This window comes from Hippocampus zosterae, chromosome 12, assembly GCF_025434085.1.
Source record: "Hippocampus zosterae strain Florida chromosome 12, ASM2543408v3, whole genome shotgun sequence".
Classification (NCBI taxonomy): domain Eukaryota; kingdom Metazoa; phylum Chordata; class Actinopteri; order Syngnathiformes; family Syngnathidae; genus Hippocampus; species Hippocampus zosterae.
The window spans coordinates 848985-864298 of NC_067462.1; the positions used below are offsets into that span (position 1 = coordinate 848985).

General features: G+C 53.7%; 1 protein-coding gene across 1 annotated transcript in view; it reads left to right on the plus strand.

Moving 5' to 3' along the window:
• Positions 1-14781, plus strand: part of tns1b (tensin 1b) — a 53445-nt gene extending 38664 nt beyond the window's left edge. The window contains exons 19-34 of the mRNA XM_052081880.1: positions 3640-5019; positions 6577-6755; positions 7098-7236; positions 7474-7569; positions 8228-8385; positions 8418-9384; positions 9474-9560; positions 9626-9754; positions 9843-9935; positions 10016-10093; positions 10769-10837; positions 10934-10960; positions 11625-11793; positions 12068-12136; positions 12271-12300; positions 12386-14781. Of these exons, the coding sequence (XP_051937840.1) occupies positions 3640-5019; positions 6577-6755; positions 7098-7236; positions 7474-7569; positions 8228-8385; positions 8418-9384; positions 9474-9560; positions 9626-9754; positions 9843-9935; positions 10016-10093; positions 10769-10837; positions 10934-10960; positions 11625-11793; positions 12068-12136; positions 12271-12300; positions 12386-12524 (3809 nt within the window). The 3' untranslated portion in view covers positions 12525-14781. The remainder of the gene's footprint in view (positions 1-3639; positions 5020-6576; positions 6756-7097; positions 7237-7473; positions 7570-8227; positions 8386-8417; positions 9385-9473; positions 9561-9625; positions 9755-9842; positions 9936-10015; positions 10094-10768; positions 10838-10933; positions 10961-11624; positions 11794-12067; positions 12137-12270; positions 12301-12385) is intronic.
• The last annotated feature ends 533 nt before the right edge of the window (positions 14782-15314 follow it).

The window sequence follows — 15314 nt, forward strand, 5'->3', positions numbered from 1 at the left end:
CCTTGACTTGATCAAGGTGAGCTTTTTGGGCTGCGGCGTCACACTGACTGCCTCAGTGTGCCGAAGGGGCAATGGGGTTGTCGTGCCAACCGCTCTGGCTCCTCGGTGTCAGGTCAGGGTCGAGGCCGTGACGTTCCTTTGGCACGAAAAATGCTCTGCGGGTTGTTCAATACGGCTCTTCCTGGATTGCGAGCGTGGCGTTGCCCCGGCGAAACGTCTGGCCCTTTGTGTCGGCGCTCAGATTTTGGGAGAGATTTACTCACTTCTGACTCCAAACATGTCGTCGTTGTGTTTGCATGTCTGCCAAGACTGTAAATGAAATGAAATATGGCGGGGCGGCACTCGTTCTTCCCGTCACCATGTTGTTGCGCTCAGGCAAGCACTGCTCCGTGATATTTATAGTGGGACAATGAAAAGCAACGCTCGCTCGGAGATCCTTTTTGAACGGCGTCTACGTTCGCTCTCGGCTCGAGCTTCCACTTGATGTACCAAGATAAGTATTTGTGAGATTGTCCAGGGTTCGCTGTCGGGAATGCGCGAGTGGTCTGCGGCTTCCCCGCGGACGCGCAGCTGCGGGCCAGACGCTCTCCACCTCTGTCGCTTTTGCCTGCCGGTGTTGTTTATCTGGCCAATCTGTCTGAAAACGGCAAAGCCGAGCCAAGAGGATCTTTGCGCTTTGAGGGGGAGAACCGCAGACGGCACCGTACACACCGCCGCTTGGCGGGACGCTTGGCAGGGCGAAGCCACTCAACATCGCACTCGTGGGACAGCAGATTTTGCATGTTTGGGTCGCTGAGTACTTGGCGCGCTCCACAATGTGGGAAAGTGAATGCTTCTTCGTCTATTTGGGCGCCGTGGTTGGCCGGCGACTCGGCTTCCCGCCTGCGGTTGACCGGGACAGGCTCTCCAGAGACCCGAAAGTAGCACGAAAGTGGCGGGATGGATTCACGGACTGTCGTTCAGGTCTTCAGTGTTGGTTCTTGATCGACAGGAACTTGTCAAAGCCAAGCATTTTGTAAAACTCTCTCTCTCGACTGAAGCTTCAACTCGCCTCTTGCAGCCGAGTCTTGGGAGCCACCACCCCCCCCATCCGCGACTCCTGCCGCTTTTTCAAAAGACTCGGCGCAGCGAAATATGTGCATATTTGACATTCCAGACAGAGGATGCAAATTTTGGAAACCTCCAGCCCGTAGCGAAGCAACGAGGCCTGCTTTTGCTCAACGCCGATCGGCATTTTTCTTTCTTCTCCTGCCCACTTTCCACTTAACCTTCATTCCGCCGGCGTTGAAATCCAAGTGCGCTCGGACACATTGATTGACTGACGAATCTTGATGCATATTTAATAAGCTAAAAGAGCCCATTGATGCGAGTGTACTTGACTCACATTTGCCAAGGACCTTTTGGTTGGTTGCCGTTGCTTTTGTTTTTTGGTCCACAAAGCCACGATGGATTTCAAAGCACTTACCGGTAACCTCCTTTTTTCGAGCATCTCACACAGTTGCACCATCGGACCCCCCCCACCCCCAGACAACCTTAAAATATCCAACGACGCGCCACACTTTGTGCGTGGTGTCGGCCTTTCATCCTCAGTTGCTTTTGTGCGAGCGTTTTATCCGTAGCCGTCTAGACGGGAGGATGTAGGAGCTTCCAGGTGGGACGGCTCATCGCGCATCTGCAGATAGTCGCGAGGTTTGTTTTTCTTTTTTGGAGCCGGATGTTTCTTTGCCTGTCTGAGAATGAACATTCATCACCCAGTGGTCACTCCAGCCAGAAGCGCCACCGCCGCCGCCGCCCCTCTCCGCTCGTCGCGTAATGGTTTAAAGCCACGAGGTCAAAATGGGAGAGATTGTCTGCTTAAATAGTGGAGCTTGCATTGTGCAGAGAAAAGAAATGTACCCCCCCCCCCCCCCCCGGAGAGTATGAAAAGCACTCTTAACACATGCCACAATCGCACGCCTGTGGTGCTTGGGTCTTGGCTTCACTGCCTCCGACAAGTAAACAGTAACAAAGAACATAAATAGTCTGGGCGGTGAGTGGAGAGATTTCCTCAAGTGCAAATGGAGAAAGGGGGGGGGAGGGTGAGGGGGGGGGGGGTTGAAAAGTAAAGACATGTGCCCCATAACCAGGAATGACTCAACTTGGGTCTTTTGCTTGAACTTTTTCTGGAACTTTTCTCTCCTTCCTGTTGTCCCTCATTATGAAAGCGACCCCCCCCCCCCCCACACACACACCACCTCCCTTGCAGGGGCGACATTATCTTGGACAATGACAAAGGCTCAATTGTTCCATCTTGTGTTGGTCCACACACACGCAAAGTTCCTGCATGCTGATGTGTGCAAGACGTGGACTCAAACATTGAACAGTAGGGCATTGACAGAGCTGCCCTCCTATGGCGGTGACATAACCCCGAAGTGGGGACACCTTGTTTGACCGGCGTTAGCGCATTACCGTATTGCCAAATGCCACGCCATAAGGAGATGAATCCATGTTTGTTTCGGGCCATTTTGGGTCAAACCGACCCAAGAACATGATTTCTGTTCCTGAGAATTCACATCATGGGCGGGAGGGTTGGTTTTATGTCCGTGGGTCTCGGGGAGGGCGGATGGCGTTCTCCCCGCTCCGGTTGCCGCGATACGAGCGGGCTCCGTTGAGCGCGCTTAAAAGCCAAGGGCTCGCTTGCGCAAATGTCACTGCCGACGTTAACGTGCGGTACGCTCCGAGTCCTTCTGTCCTTCTCTCCAGTTGTCGACACGCGTTGCTTTCTCCGTGCCACACTCGCGCTTCCAGAGTAAAAAAGCTGTCAGGGACCTCCCACTTAAGCGGCGGCGCAGGTCAATGAGCAGGAAGCGAGAGTGCCGGCGCTCTTCATCCACGCAGACAGACAGCGGGGGGTGGGGGGAGCGGAACGGAGGGACGGGGACGCGGGGAGATCGCGGCCAACTCCCAAAGACCGTCAAAGCGCCCTTTCCTGACTGGGGTTCGGGACCACTTCCGCAGGTAGGGGCACCCGCTTCCATTGAGGCATCGGTGTCATTCCGAGGACTTTGCCGTCGAAAAGCAGATGAATGCTCTCAATCGTTTGAACTCTCTGAGACACTCCGAGGGCAGTGTCTTATACTTTGCTACAACGTAATTAACTGCAAAATTGGAAGACTTGTTTGTGAAGAACCCGTGCAGACGCATGGATGTGTGTCAAACGTCCACCATACGCCTGTCGATTCTCACGCGCAAGGCAGGAATGGGTAATTATTGTCCCGGCTGTAACTCGTTTGTCATTAGTCAGTATTCCCGGGTTCGCTTGTGTTGCAACGGCAAAACGGTGTCATATATTAGGAATCCTCAAATGATATTCTTGAATAATTTGCTCACAATGTATGAAAGGGTTCAGGTGGCACCGATTTTTCTCACTGGCTCGACCAAGCACAAGACGAACGACTGCGATTACGTGTTTTGTCCACGGTGAAGTCAGCAGAGTAAGTGGACATGAGGCAGGATTCGACTTCAGCCGTTCTGGCAACGCCCTCACACTTTCCCTCCCTGCGGTGTGTACCGTTGCGCAGGAGTTGTTTGAAAAGGAAACGTTTGAGAACCTCAGCGCCGTCTGACCATGACTGTGGTCTCTTGTTCTCGGTGTTGCAGAAGTCATCCACACTCAAGGACCCCTGGATGGGAGTCTCTATGCCAAAGTGCGTAAAAAAGACTCCGTTGATGGGACCGTCACGGTCAACGGGCTCGCACCCGCGGCTGACGAACACACCCTGCCCGCCGTCGACCACGCCTTGTCAGTGAGCAGCGACTCGGGAAACTCGACGGCCTCGATTAAAACGGACAGAACGGAGGAAGCGGCGGCCGTCCATCCGGCGGTCAACCCGCCAAGTGTTCCCACCGTTGAGGAGGTACCTCAAGTCCATCACCGCGACCGGCAAGCCATCAGCCCCCGGGAGAAGCGGGAGCTGGAACAGCTCCTGGGCGGACTGGAGGGGCCCATGCATCGTGAGACCTACCGCGCCTCGCCGACGTCCGCCGTCGGCGGGATGCTCCGCCTCGTGCCGGCTCAGGTGCACGTGAACGGTCACGGCGCCGTGGTTCGGGAAACGGATATTTTAGATGATGAACTACCGAGCGGCCAAAAGGCCAACAGCGTGGACAGCCTGGGGACGTTCTCCTCCACCGATGGCCGAGCCACGCCGGCGGATCTCTACTTCCAGGCGGAGTCGGTCATTAACGGCCAGGACCACGTGGCGTACCTGGAGCGCAGTGTTGCGGAAAGCCCGGTTGAAACGGCGCAGTCGCAAAGTTGCTTCACAGACCAACGGAATGATTCTTCGCCGCCCTCCAACGATATGGCAACTCCGAATCTGTCCCGTTCGCTGTCCCTCGGTTCGGATTCGCGGTCAATGCCCCCGGCTCCCGCCCGGACCACCAGTAGCAGGGACGCCGTCCAACGCGGTCTCGATATTTGGCAACGGTTCGGCGTGCCCGAGGAGCCTGTGACCGAGGGGCTCACTTTCGGGACGCCGCCTGCTGCGGTCAGCGTGCCGGTTCACCAGAGCCTTCCGCGCTTCCCTCACGGCCGCAGCGCTTCACAGGAAGAGATTGAGCGATCCATAGAGACGCTCAATCTTCTCATGTTGGACTTGGAGCCCGGCCGTTCTTTCATCCCCAAGTCGCAAAGCGCTCCTCTGAGGGACACCGGCGTCGTCACCGCGCAGCCCTCCTTCTCTCCGAGCCCGAGCCGAGCCATCTATGAGGTGGATACTCCTCCCACGTCCAGCCGGCAGTCACCCGTGAAACCCAGCACGCCGGAGCCCGAGCCCGTGTTTGGATCGCAGGCCACCGGAACCGGTCAGCCGCGGCCCCGGGCGGTTGACACCTTCCGGCCGAGCGCTTCGCCTCAGTCCGCTGAGGTCTTTCAGCAGCAAAGACGCGCTGGCGCTGGAGCGACTTTGCCCGCTTCAGGGGACGCCGACCCCGATGAAGTCTTCAACGTTGAAGGGCTGGTGGCTCAAAGAGTTGCAGGTAAGAACGCAAACGAGTATGTCTTCCGCCGCCTCCGGTAGCTGACCGAGCCATTCAAGATCGGCAGCGAACAAACAGCCAAGCAAAATATTGCTGTTCTAATCTCTTTTCGTAAAAATGACACTTGTCTCATCGGTCGGGGTCCGGCCGAGTGCACCTCAGGCATCCGGAAGGCAAAAGTGCCTGTGTGTACATATATATATGTAAATGTAGAGCACTCCCAACTTCACTTTGCCCATTTTCTAAGGACTTTGTCAGCATTTACTTTTTCATCGTCTGTTGCCTTTTCATTCATGTGTTTGCCCAGAATACTCGGCGCGTGCCCAACGGGTCACCTGCGGAATTTCGGGTTTGTTCTCTCGTCCTGTTGCGACAACTTTCTGGAGTGTTGCTGCAAGCTTTCGTCCGTCCATCTGCGTTTGAGTGTCGTGTTTGTTTCTTTGGAATTGCTTTTGTCTCCTAAGTCCTAACGTCTGAATGTGCGACGCTGCGGACGAAAATCATTCAAGTGTATTTCGAGAGCACTTCAAAACAAAGCGCTGTACACGGAGCAAAAAGAATAGAATCCATTCAACAAGAAACAATAGAACAATAAATTCAACAACCAAGAAAGGAGAACGAACAAAAAAGGTCAAACCAAAAAATCGAGTCTCTTGCTGAGTCAAAAGCTAAAGAAGAAAACTAAAACCGAGTTTGAAAGATGGGCAGCGAGGGGGGGGCTTGCGCAACGTTCAGCGGGAGGTCATTCCGGCAAAGGCTCCGTCCCCTCGCTGAGTTGGCGGGACCTCTAATAGTGTCTGGTCGGCAGATCTGAGGCACCGGGCGAGTTCGTCGGAGCTCCGAGAGGTCAGGCGGTCCATTTCAAGATTGGAAAACAAACCATAGGATCTTCCAAAGAACTCTAAAATGTAGCCAGTGAAGGCATGCCAGAGTAGGAGTGATGTGCTCCTTCTCACCAGTACCACTCAACGGACGAGCGGCAGCATTTTGGACCATCTGGAAACTCTTCGTGGAGGATTGGCTGAATTTATTGAGATGATTGCACACTCCTCTCTAGTGTACTGAATGTATCACACGCACACAAATGTAACACGTAACTGGTTTTCACCCACCATTTTAGCCAAAGAACCAAGCGCCACAGTCAGCTTTGCCGTGCCGCAGTTTGGAACTGAAGCTAACACTCACAGCAGCGCAGCGTCCGAGTGGTTGCTATGTTCACCCCCCGTGCTGGTGTGGCTTTTCCCCAGCCTCTCGGATGACGACGTGCCTAGTAGGTTCATTGACGACTCAAAATTGTCTTCAGCTGTCAATGCGAGTGGGTAGTTGCAGCGCCTGAAGGGCTCCCGCTCACCTAAAATTGGATGGATTAACTACTTTGTGCGCGTGTCGGTGTCTTGATGAAGCAATGGCGGACAGTAGTGTTGGCCACCGGTGTGTCTGCGGCAGCCTTAAGAAAGCAAGGAGTGCTCCCAAGAACTAACGACCCTCTGTGCATTCATGAGGCCCCAAGTGGGCCCTTGCCGAATCGTCTCTCACTCCGGGTGCCTCCCTTCCCAGGTGTCCACTCGCGTACGACGTCTCCGGACGAGCCGACGGTCGTTCCCTCCCGTCGCATCGCCAGCGAGGGCCCAGAAGACGGCACCTGCGCCGACGTCCCAGTCCGTTCTCCTGTTCGTTGCGTTTCTCCCGAGTTCGTCAACGCCATCGCCATGAACCCCGGCGGACGGCCCAAGGAGGTACGAACTCCGGTAGATGCGCTCGCTTCATGGATGGCCCGAGCACCAACCGGGGGAAAAGGCCTTCTTGGAGTCGTTGAGTCGATCGTTCTCAATCACTTTTCAACGTGCCCCAAAAGGCCCCGGTTTTTGCAATTCGAGCAAATGACTCCCAATGAACCCTGATTGTAAGCGGACATATTGTCGACGAGGCGGAGGAAAGACGGCAAATTGCAAGGACCTTTTGTCTTTGTGGATCATTTGGAGGCTTTGCGATGATTATGTGGGTGCGAGGGGCCGTTGGTCGTTGCTTGATTTCTATTTCCCGAGTCCATTTGTCTGTCTGGTCATTTGGCTCCTCAGAGACACATGCACAGCTACCGAGAAGCCTTCGAGGAGATGGAGGGTGGGCCCAGTAGCCCGACCCCCACAGTTGGTGGCGAGGCGCCTCCCGCGAGCCCCGCCTTCCCCACCTCGGCGCAAACCCCTTACTTCAACCTGTGTAAGTCTGCCCTCTGGCCGCCGCCGCGGAGCTCGGGCGCCGCTCGGACGTCGCTCGTCTTATTCAGGTCGGCGTGTCAAGTAATGGCAGAACGATAGGTCACTCAAAAACGCTTTTTCCTTGGAACTTTGCTATTTTTGGGTTTGTTTGAGGGTTTTTTTTTTGTTACTTTGAGCAATCCGCAGAGCGTGCGAGGCGTCTGCCGCTAAACGTTGATTTCTTTCCCTTTGATTTCAGGTCGCTCCCCTCCGGGTCTGGCCAAGACGCCACTGTCGGCATTGGGCTTAAAACCCCACAACCCGGCCGATCTCCAGCTCAATCAAACGGGCTCAGGTTTGTCCTCTTACAATGCAAACGTCACGGACGACGCTGACATTTCCAAGCAATCTTAAATCCGTCGACTCTTTAGCGTACACTCTCACGAGTTAACCGCTACCGCGCTCAAGCTTGAACTTGAGCTTTAAGTCTTAACTGACAGGCTAACGCGAGGAGAGGCGTGCTTAACATGTCTGCCTCACGCTAATGGGTTCTTGCTTTGACTGGAGCTTCAGACGGACTTTCAACACGGCTGGCAACAACCCGTCCCGTCTTGCCATTTTCATTTTTGTCAAGAATGTTGCAGGAATTAAATATGTGAAGCGCTCCCCCACCCTGCAACATCGTGCGAGACAATTGGCGCCGCTTCACTCCTCAAATTTTCATCGTCTCTTTTCAAGCGTTCAGACTTGGACTCGTGGAGGATTCCAACTCCCTTGTTTGACCTCGTACAATGTTTTGTTTCTCTGAATTGTTTCCAACAATGCCCCCCCGTCCCCAGATGATGAGTGCATTCCGGAGCAAGACGGTAAGCCTCTTTGACGAGGTGCGAAAGTGATCACGCCATTTCAGCCAAACGTCATTCGCGACTCGGTCTCCCATTTTTCCACGGCGTGCTCTTCTCCAAAGGCAACCCAAATGGACGTTAACCACGCCCCCTTTCTGTCACGTCCAGCACCCCGAAGTTACGTGGAGTCGGTCGCGAGGTCGGCCGTCGCCGGCGAAGAGCAACCCGCCGCGGCCCGCGGCCTTCCCGAGCCGCAGAGAAGTCCCAGTCCCGTTTCCCGCGCCCTCAACTCGCCGCCGTCCGGTAGCGGCCCCGCCCGCGGCCCACGGAGGTGAGTACGAGACACGCCTTCTGCCGGCGCGTCTGTCTGTCTGATGACAAAAGAACCATCTTTCAATTGGCTTCCAGCGATCCGGCCTCGGCAGAGAGCGACTCCGGCGCTCCGTCCCAAGCCGCGAGCGATTCAAGTTTGCACGCGCAGGCGGCAGTGGGCGCTTACTCCACCCCAACGGCCTCATACCACGCCGCTCTCGATTCCCTTTCCGCCACGTGCTCCTCCTACCTCGGCATGGCGACTCCCGGCGCCCATCCGAGGGGCGGCGTGGCGTCCTGCCCGGAGGCCTCCGAGACCGCGGCCAGCCCCGGAAGTCGGCGGGCTTGCGTCCCGACCTCGGCTGACGGCGCCGCCTCGGACGAGCACCCGGGCGCTCATCGGGAGGGCCGCTCGGTGGCTCACAACGGGTTTGAGACGGGCGCAGCGGAGTTCGGCGGCGGTCCCGTCCTCGGACGCCGTCGGTCTCAGGGAAGTCCGAGCGCTCAAGGGCTCGTCCGACAGGCCTCGACGGATGCGTGGTCTCAAGGGAGCCCGATCCTCGGCGGACGAGCGTCCTCGGGACCGAGCGTTCCCGTGCTCAGCAGGCATCCGTCTATTTCCCAATCGGGCGGCAGTCCCGTGCCGGGCCGTCACCCGTCGGTGTCGCAACAGAGCCCCTCCGGCTGCGCCACCCCGGACGAGTGGCACGGCGACCCGTCCGGGCGGCGCGGTTCCTCGGGCTGCCGGGGACCGCCGACCCCCTCCTTCCCCGTTTTCCCCGCGCTGTACCAGGACGCGGGGCCGGCGGGCGCGGCATGCTTCCGACAGGGAAGCGCGACGCCCGCCTTTCAACCTCAGCTTCCGGAAAAGAGGCGCATGTCGAGTGGCGACGGAGCAAACGCGACGCCCTCTTACGGCTTCTTGAACGGGAAGGTGGCGTCGCCGGCGAGCCCGGGAAGCAATCGCGGCTACTTCCACACGCTCTCGGACTTCTCGCGCTTCAACATGGCTGGTAAGGAGGCGTCTCTGAGCTCACCTCCTTCTCTTCCTTACGTCTTCCCACGTCCACAAAGACCGAGACTGTCACGTGTGCGTCGGCAGATGGCGGTCCCGAGAGCAGGCTGAACGTCAAGTTTGTCCAAGACACGTCAAAGTTCTGGTACAAGCCCGACATCTCCAGAGAAGAAGGTAAGCCACGCCAAGGGACGTCCAAAGAAAATCTCCAGACGTCAAAACATTCGCCTGCGTTGTAGCGATCGGCGTGCTGAGGGAACGCCAACCCGGGGCCTTCGTCATCCGGGATAGCCACTCCTTCAAGGGGGCTTACGGCCTGGCCATGAAGGTGGCCTCTCCCCCACCGTCGGTGCAGCCCAACAAGAAAGGTCAGCAAAGAGCAAAGCCGGCGGGGGGTTTTGCGCCGCTCGCGGACGCCGCCGGCTCTCAGCGGCCTTGTTGCTGTCGGTCCCGCAGGCGACGCGGCCAACGAGCTGGTGCGCCACTTCCTGATCGAGAGCAGCCCCAAAGGAGTCAAACTCAAGGGTTGTCCCAATGAGCCCTACTTCGGTGAGTGCCAACGCCAACGCGCTGGCTTGTCCAGAGGCGTACGGCGGCGCCCTAAGTCCGATGTGGTCGTCCACTTCCAGGTTGTCTGTCGGCCTTGGTCTACCAGCACGCCATCACGCCTCTGGCCCTGCCCTGCAAGCTGCTCATCCCCACCACAGGTCGGTGCTGGCCAAGTCGGCGGTGGTGGATACCCGCCGCCTGGACTCGGGTGGATTCAATTTCAAAGACCCCCCCCCCCCCTCCCCATTTCTCTAATCGCCTTCTGCGCATCGCCGCCACCTTCTTTCCGCCAGCTGCCGAAAAAGAAACGGAAGGAGACGCAGTCGAGCGTGACCGTTGGCGGCTGCTTTCTTTTTCGCATGCTCCACAAGGGGGCGGTCATGCGCCAAAAGTACACTCCTGCTGCTCCGTACTACTGCGGAGTGACGTCCACCCCAAAATGCGGTCATAGAACATTTGTAGGATTTTCTTTTTTTTTTTTTTTCTTTTTTCCGACGACCAATCAATGACCAATTTGGGGGCTTCCACAAAATGCAGCACGTGTTGTCGATCCGGGTGGAAATTTGTGCTTTTGGGGCTCCCAAATTGCCCTGGCCTCGAACTCGTTCAGGAGCGCAAAGTTTGCCCCCGTCATCCGTCCCCACCAATTTGTGAAGAAACGAGCATGCCGCCTCAAAAGCCCGTTTGGCTTTTGAGTCAGTTGTCTCCGCCCAATTCCAGGGTGCGTGTACCTCGGGGAAATTTGCCCAAATGCGGACTTTGCACGGATGACCGCCACGAAAGACCGAGAACGCCAGCCTCCGAGAAGCTAACCGTTTGCTTCTGCTTTGCAGATCTCGTTGAGGAAGAGGCCGACGTCGTGCAAAGCGACCCGCCGGCTGAGCGACTGAAACACGGAGCAGGTAGACCTCGGACACCCGCTTTGACACTTGCGCTTGGAATGCTTGCCGCCGTTGCTTCGGAATCGCTCTGACAAGCCGCCGTCTTTGTTCTTGCAGTGCAGACGGCCCCGGCCGAGTCCCACGGTAAAATCTCGTATGCCTCCGGTGCATTTGGAAACGTCCGTCCGTCCGTCTGGAATGTGCATCCTCCGTGTCTGCGCTTTGTACACGTTTTTCATTGAGGAATGCTTCCGTTCAAAGCACTTGACTTTGGATGGGGTCTTGTCGAGCAGGGCTTCTTCGCAAAGGGTTTTTTTTCCCCGGACCGATACCTCGGCAACTTCCAATCGGTATCGCTAGGAGCTGATTGGTATCAGCTCCTAGCGATACCTTCAACCATCTCGACGCTTGGGCGCTCGGGTATGATATGTGACTTATTTTCCACTTCTTGACGTCATTTAGTGGTCCCAAAGGCAAAGGAGGGAGGCGTCGTTGCTTTGGATATTTTTGGGGGGGCGGGTCTCAACATGTAAAAATGCAATTTTACAGGGGGTAGGTCACACAGGGGCCTGGGCCCAGTTTGAGTGGCACCTTTGTCTAACTCTTTTGTGGTTTTATTTAATTTTTTTTGGAGGCGGGAGCTGGGGGATAGAGTGGGGGGGGGGTTCCTTCTTGACAAATTGTCTTGTGACCTGAGCTTTGTCCCACAACGCATGCGCAACTAATGGCACGCAAGGCACAGGCGGCATGTTCAGATCCCGGCTCGGGAGCCGCTTTTCACTCCTCGCTGTCCTTTTTCCACCGGCAGCGTGCAACGTGCTCTACATCAACTCGGTGGACATGGAGTCGCTGACGGGCCCCCAGGCCATCGCCAAGGCCATTTCCCAGACCCTGGCCGCCGCTTGTCCGTCCGCCGCCACCGTCGTGCACTTCAAGGTGTCCTCGCAAGGCATCACCTTGACTGACAACCAGAGGAAGTACGCTCGCCGCACGTTTCCATTCACAGTTCAGGGTGGGGAGGGGGATCAGGGGGGTTCATTTAAAAACTCTGTTTACAGTTTGGGTGCACCCCCAAATGTGATGCTACATTCGCCCCTGACCGAAAATTCACCAATCACTGTTGTTCAATTGGTGCTCACTACGCGATGCCGACCCGCGACCATTTTTGGACGTGAAAAACCAACCCCGAGGGAGCGCGGGAAAGAAATTAGCTCGGTGACGTCATTCCGTCGCTGACGTGTTTTTTTGCAGGGTCTTCTTCCGGCGCCACTACCCCTGCAACACCGTCACCTTCTGTGATATTGACCCTCAGGACAGAAAGTGAGTACACGTTCTAGTTGGACCCGCACCAAGCGTCCGTCCGTTATCCGAGACGCTTTATCCCGACGAGGGCGGCGGGCGTGCCGGGGGCCTCGCTCGCATGTACGAGTCGGTAACATTTGCAATCCTTCCAGGTGGAAGAGGCCAGAAGGGGGCGCAGCCAAGTAAGTGATGGAGACGGATTTCTTTCTTTCTCCCCCCCCCTAGCCCCCCGAACGCTCTGTCAGCGGCATCCGTGTGTGTTTGCAGGTTGTTTGGTTTTGTGGCCCGTAAGCAGGGGAGCACGACGGACAACGTCAGCCACCTCTTCGCCGAGATGGACCCCCAGCAGCCCGCCGGCGCCATCGTCAACTTTGTCACCAGGATGGTGACTTTGCAAAAGCCATGAGCACCTTCGAGCAAACCTGGCACCCCACCCAAACGCGCCCCTCCCACACAAATGGCCTTTGCTCACTTCTTGACCTCCGTTGACGGACAGACGGGCGGACGCTTCATTTCACATTTGCATCTTGCTTGCAATTTTCTTTTGGGACGGACTCCAGAGTGGACATGCGGAAGTGTGGAAAGGGGACGGAAGCCGGACGGGACAACGGGACGGGGGGCGCCTTGGCTCTCCCCGCAAGGGAAAGACGTTTGGTTGGCCCGAGTGCCTGCCAAATGTTTGCACTTTGTTTGAAGCCAAATGTCATGCGGGCGGGAAAATAATGAATTGTGGCACACGCTGAAAAAAAATGCTGGGTTGAATTTCCTCAATTCTGTTTCATCAAGAATTTGCATGCAATAAAATCATCTGGGACCAGATTTGTTTTTGAAGCAGATGTATCGTCTGCTTCAAAAAAAAAAGATCCGGAAGCATCCAGACAATGCAACATTTTTTTCCAGTGTACAGTGAAAACACATCCGACCAAGTTGGACTGCAGCCATCCTATATTTTTACAGAATTAATTGGAGAAAACATATTTGCGGAATGTTGTGAGATATGCATTTTTTTAAAAATCCAAACTGAAACAATGTTTCCATTTTCAAAATAGTTTAATTTGGTCATTGCTTCATATATTTGATATCATTTTAAATTCCTTTTACTCAAACGTACATTGGCTCACAGCACAGAAAATGTCATTTGGGAGAAAAAAAAGGACCCTAAATATCTGCATCGGGGCTTCATTGCCATCTAGTGGCAACTAGGCACATTTCAGAAAGCAAAAAAAAAACAAACTGGAGAAAGTCATTTGCCTTATCGGCTGTCAATATTTCACTCTGACCACGATGTAAGAAGAAAAAACGACATAAGGACACAGGGCACATTTTGCGGCGTCTCACAAAGTTGCCCCCCCACAACCCACAAATGAGCCTTTTGCACCTTGCCCTCAATGTTTTTGTTTTCCCGACCTCTCATGACATGCCTGGGACTTTGGAGTTTTGCGTATTTGCGAGAAGAAAAAAGTCAAGTTGTGTGACCTCGGTGGATTGTCACTGGTAGCTTTTGAGCGCCCAACCAAAGACGGATTTTGTTCCTTTAGTTTGTTTTTCAGGAGTCACGAGCCTTGCGCGACAGGTGGGAGGGTTGCAAGTGCTCTTTTGTCAAAACACAAACGTGGCTGCTGGATTCTTGCGTTCTGTATCGACTGATACTGTCGGTCAATGACGCAGCATTGACAGCTCACGAAAACACCACGCTACAGGGATCCGGGCTTTTATCAGCCCGTTGTGTGCTGTGTGTAAATACTTTGTCTCTATGGGCAGGACTGTTGTTCCAAGTCTTCTGGCTGCCTGACATCTTTTTTTTTTTTTTTTTAACAGCTTTTCTATGAAAAAACAAAAGCAAACAAAAACCGAGGGAAAACGAAACATTCGGCGTTTCAGGATTTCGGAAGTATCAGAAATGATATGCAAAATCTCGATCCCCCAAAACGTAAAATCACGCAAAAATGTACCGCTCACATTTGATTATGTATTTTACATCATACACAAAAAAGAAAGTATTCTGTATTTTGTGTGTCAGTGGCTCGAAGAAAAGCAGTCCGCCAATTACACTGCCATGAGCTTCTCTTTTGTTTGTTTGTTTTAGTGCTGCACCAGCTGGCCAAAACTATACATTCACACCCCACCCAAAAGTAAGCTAGCTCGCTACATATATCTATATATATATATAGATATGTTATGTATACACAGATATAAATACAGAAGAAAACCTCCAGTGAAGATATTTATTTTTTGCTTTGTTGCTTGACGCTAACTTGTAAACATGATTTATGTGAAATGATGACTGATACTAGAACAGAATGATATACTGTATATACAGTATATATCTCTGTCTGTGTGATATAGGGTGTAAAGTGAATGTGTCACTGATTTATTTTGATAACACTCGTTCCCCCCCAGCATCAAATAATCCCATTTGAGATGGTTCATACGAGTCCATCATTGAGTTATTGTTTCCGAAATGGCAACATAATCTTCATGTCCAAGACGAGCACTTAACCGCAGTGAAAATGATGCATCCACTGTTGATGACAATGATGATGATGCAAAATATGAATAATAATTACCGTCCAAAGCCATCTGGTTGGTGTTGCGATTGCCGCCGCGCTGCCTGAGTGTGAAATGTCAATTTTATCGGTTTAAAAGTCATTTATTGTCCTACAGGTCATGTGTCTTTCTTTGTTCATCGATCGATGCCAGTGACGTACATTGACAGGCGGATGCATTAAACGTGCTTCCACGAGAGGGAAAAAGCTTTCAAGCAGCGTTTTTCAAAATACGCAAGCAATTTTTTTGTACACATATAGTTTTTGTGTCTAGTGTATTTCATGTATAGGAAGCCGTTTTTGGACGAAAAAAACGACCATGTATATAAGGCGTTTTTAGCCGAAAAAACCGACCCAAAAAAACAACCATGTATAGTAAGGCGTTTTTAAATGAAAAAAAACGACCATGTATAGTAAGGCGTTTTTAGACGAAAAAAACGACCATGTATAGTAAGGCGTTTTTAGATGGAAAAAAAGTCCATGTATAGTAAGGCGTTTTTAGCCGAAAAAAACGACCATGTATAGTAAGGCGTTTTTAGCCGAAAAAAACCGACCATGTATAGTAAGGCGTTTTAAGCTGAAAAAACCCCCGACCATGTACAGTAAGGCGTTTTTAGCCCAACCAAAAAAAAAAAAATAGCAATGGATAG